Genomic DNA, 2,453 nt, shown 5'->3' on the forward strand with positions numbered 1-2,453 from the left:
AAATTAACTGCAGTAACATTATGGAGGTAAAAATAACGTTTAGTTTCCGTTAAGTTTTGGTAAAAATCATAAATGCCCCTAATAAATTCCAAATTTTTTCCACAAAATAGCACTCATCTGTTAAGTTTAATTTCTGTTAAGTTGTGCTTTACATTTGGGATTTATTAGGGTATTTATGACTTTTACCAAAATTAAACGTAAAAATTAAACATTTTTACCTCCATAATGTTATTATAATTAATTTTTCAAGAGTTAAGTGCTATTTTGTGGAAAAAATTTTAAGAATTACTAATACTCGCCTTTTGCAATAGTTAGTGCTTACCATATAGAATATCCTTCTTAATATTAAAATCAACCCTAATTAAGATTGAGAATTCTATGCTAGTTGGCAAGAAGCATATTACAACGGCCTAAATGAGCTTCACTCCTAATGATGGAGAATGTGAGGGACATATAAAATATCCTATCTCAACCATCAATTAGCTTATATTAGAATATATAACATATTTTAGGATTTCAACCATCAACTTAAGAATATGTTATAGACTATATATATATATATATATATATATATATATATATATATATATATATATATATATATATATATATATATATATATATATATATATATATATATATATATATATATATATATATATACCATCGACTTAAACTGTGACTCCAATTTTTATTTGTATATATTGTTTGTAAATAAATTAATATTTGTGATGATAAGTATTCCAAAATATTGGTTGTTATATATATGAAGGGGGATCAAGCATCAATCATAGGAGGAGTAGTAGAGTTCATAAAAGAGCTACACCATGTTCTTGAATCCTTAGAGTCACAAAAGAGGAGAAAAAGCCTAAGCCTAAGTCCAAGTCCAAGCCCAAGCCCGAGACCAAGCCCGACGCAATTAGCAAATGCAAACATCATCACAAACCACTATTTCGAGTTTGATGGAGGCAAAGAGTTAGTTGCTTGTTGCAATTCTGGAGTGGCAGATGTTGAAGCCAAAATATCAGGAGCAAATGTTGTGTTAAGGGTGATATCTAAAAGAACACATGGACAGCTACTTAGAATAATAAGTTCATTGGAGAAGCTTTCTTTTGAGATTCTTCACTTGAATATTAGTAGCATGGATGACACTGTTCTCTACTATTTCGTCGTCAAGGTACTTCTATTTTGTTTTTACCATTTAATATTGCGTTATTATCTTCTTTATAATTTATCTATTATGCTTCTTACACGAGAAAAATTTAAGCTAAAAGGGTAAAACCTTAAGATGAGGGTTAAGGTCTCATAATATATATATATATATATATATATATATATATATATATATATATATATATATATATATATATATATATATATATATATATATATTGTAACACGCACTGAACATTGCATTTCAAATGATGGGTTGTTGCGTTCAACATAAAAGTCAAGTAGGCTAAAAGTATGGATGCAGCTCAAGTCCTCATAGTTGCATTGAACATTCCACTTTAAATAATAAGCTGTTGAGATTCAAACTCGTGACCTCTGGACATTACTGACTTCTGATACCATATTAATGACCAACTGAACCAAAAATTTAAGTTAATTGTCGAGGTCCTATATATACTCTAACACAAATCCTACATCTATCACTTAATGTATCACTTGAACGAGAGATGATGAATTTCGAGCTCATTTGTTGGATATTGCTAATAATTTTTTTAAAACCAGCTCAACAAAATTTTTTTAAATACAATTAAACATCGCAAAAATTAACTAATTAGTATAGTTTTATTGTCCTAATATTGATTATGTGTGTGACAGATCGGGCTAGAATGTGAGTTAAGCATGGAGGAGCTAGCAGCGGAAGTACAGCGAAGTTTTTGCACCACTGGAAACGCTAGCAATATTATTGAGAATAGGGCATAAAATAGAGTATTACACTGGCTTTGTTTTTTAAGAACTTTTCTTTTCAATTTCCCAAATATATTGAAATGCTATTTTTAGGTTAAGGCAAGACTATTTTGTAACATTTTAATCAATAAATACGTTTAGAAATAATTTTATAGAGTTGAAATTATTAGAATTATTATTTAACTCCTTTCATTCTCTAATTTTCTTCCCATCTAAATATATATATATATTCCTATCTTAAGGAGATCAAAGAAATATAAAAGATATTTTGGGGATACATAGATAAATATAAGAAAATTTGTTAAAAATAATCTCACTCATTGAGTCAAAATAATCACTCAAAATAATCAATAGTATAGATTTACTCAAAATATCTTATACTATGGGAATAATATTCTCTAATATATTTAATCTTATATTGAAAATGTTGGAAATACTTCACATATGAGACAAGATTCCACATCATAAAATAATGGGTTGTTGATTTGCATATATATTGGGTGAGCTAATCTTCCTACTACCATATGGTTTTAGAA

General features: G+C 27.9%; 1 protein-coding gene across 1 annotated transcript in view; it reads left to right on the forward strand.

Moving 5' to 3' along the window:
- LOC130814195 (transcription factor MUTE) overlaps window positions 1–2,057 on the forward strand; it is a 2,610-nt gene extending 553 nt beyond the window's left edge. The window contains exons 2-3 of the mRNA XM_057680264.1: window positions 773–1,177; window positions 1,828–2,057. Coding sequence (XP_057536247.1) covers window positions 773–1,177; window positions 1,828–1,932 — 510 coding nt within the window. The 3' untranslated portion in view covers window positions 1,933–2,057. The remainder of the gene's footprint in view (window positions 1–772; window positions 1,178–1,827) is intronic.
- The last annotated feature ends 396 nt before the right edge of the window (window positions 2,058–2,453 follow it).

The sequence above is a fragment of the Amaranthus tricolor genome, chromosome 5, assembly GCF_026212465.1.
Source record: "Amaranthus tricolor cultivar Red isolate AtriRed21 chromosome 5, ASM2621246v1, whole genome shotgun sequence".
Taxonomy (NCBI): domain Eukaryota; kingdom Viridiplantae; phylum Streptophyta; class Magnoliopsida; order Caryophyllales; family Amaranthaceae; genus Amaranthus; species Amaranthus tricolor.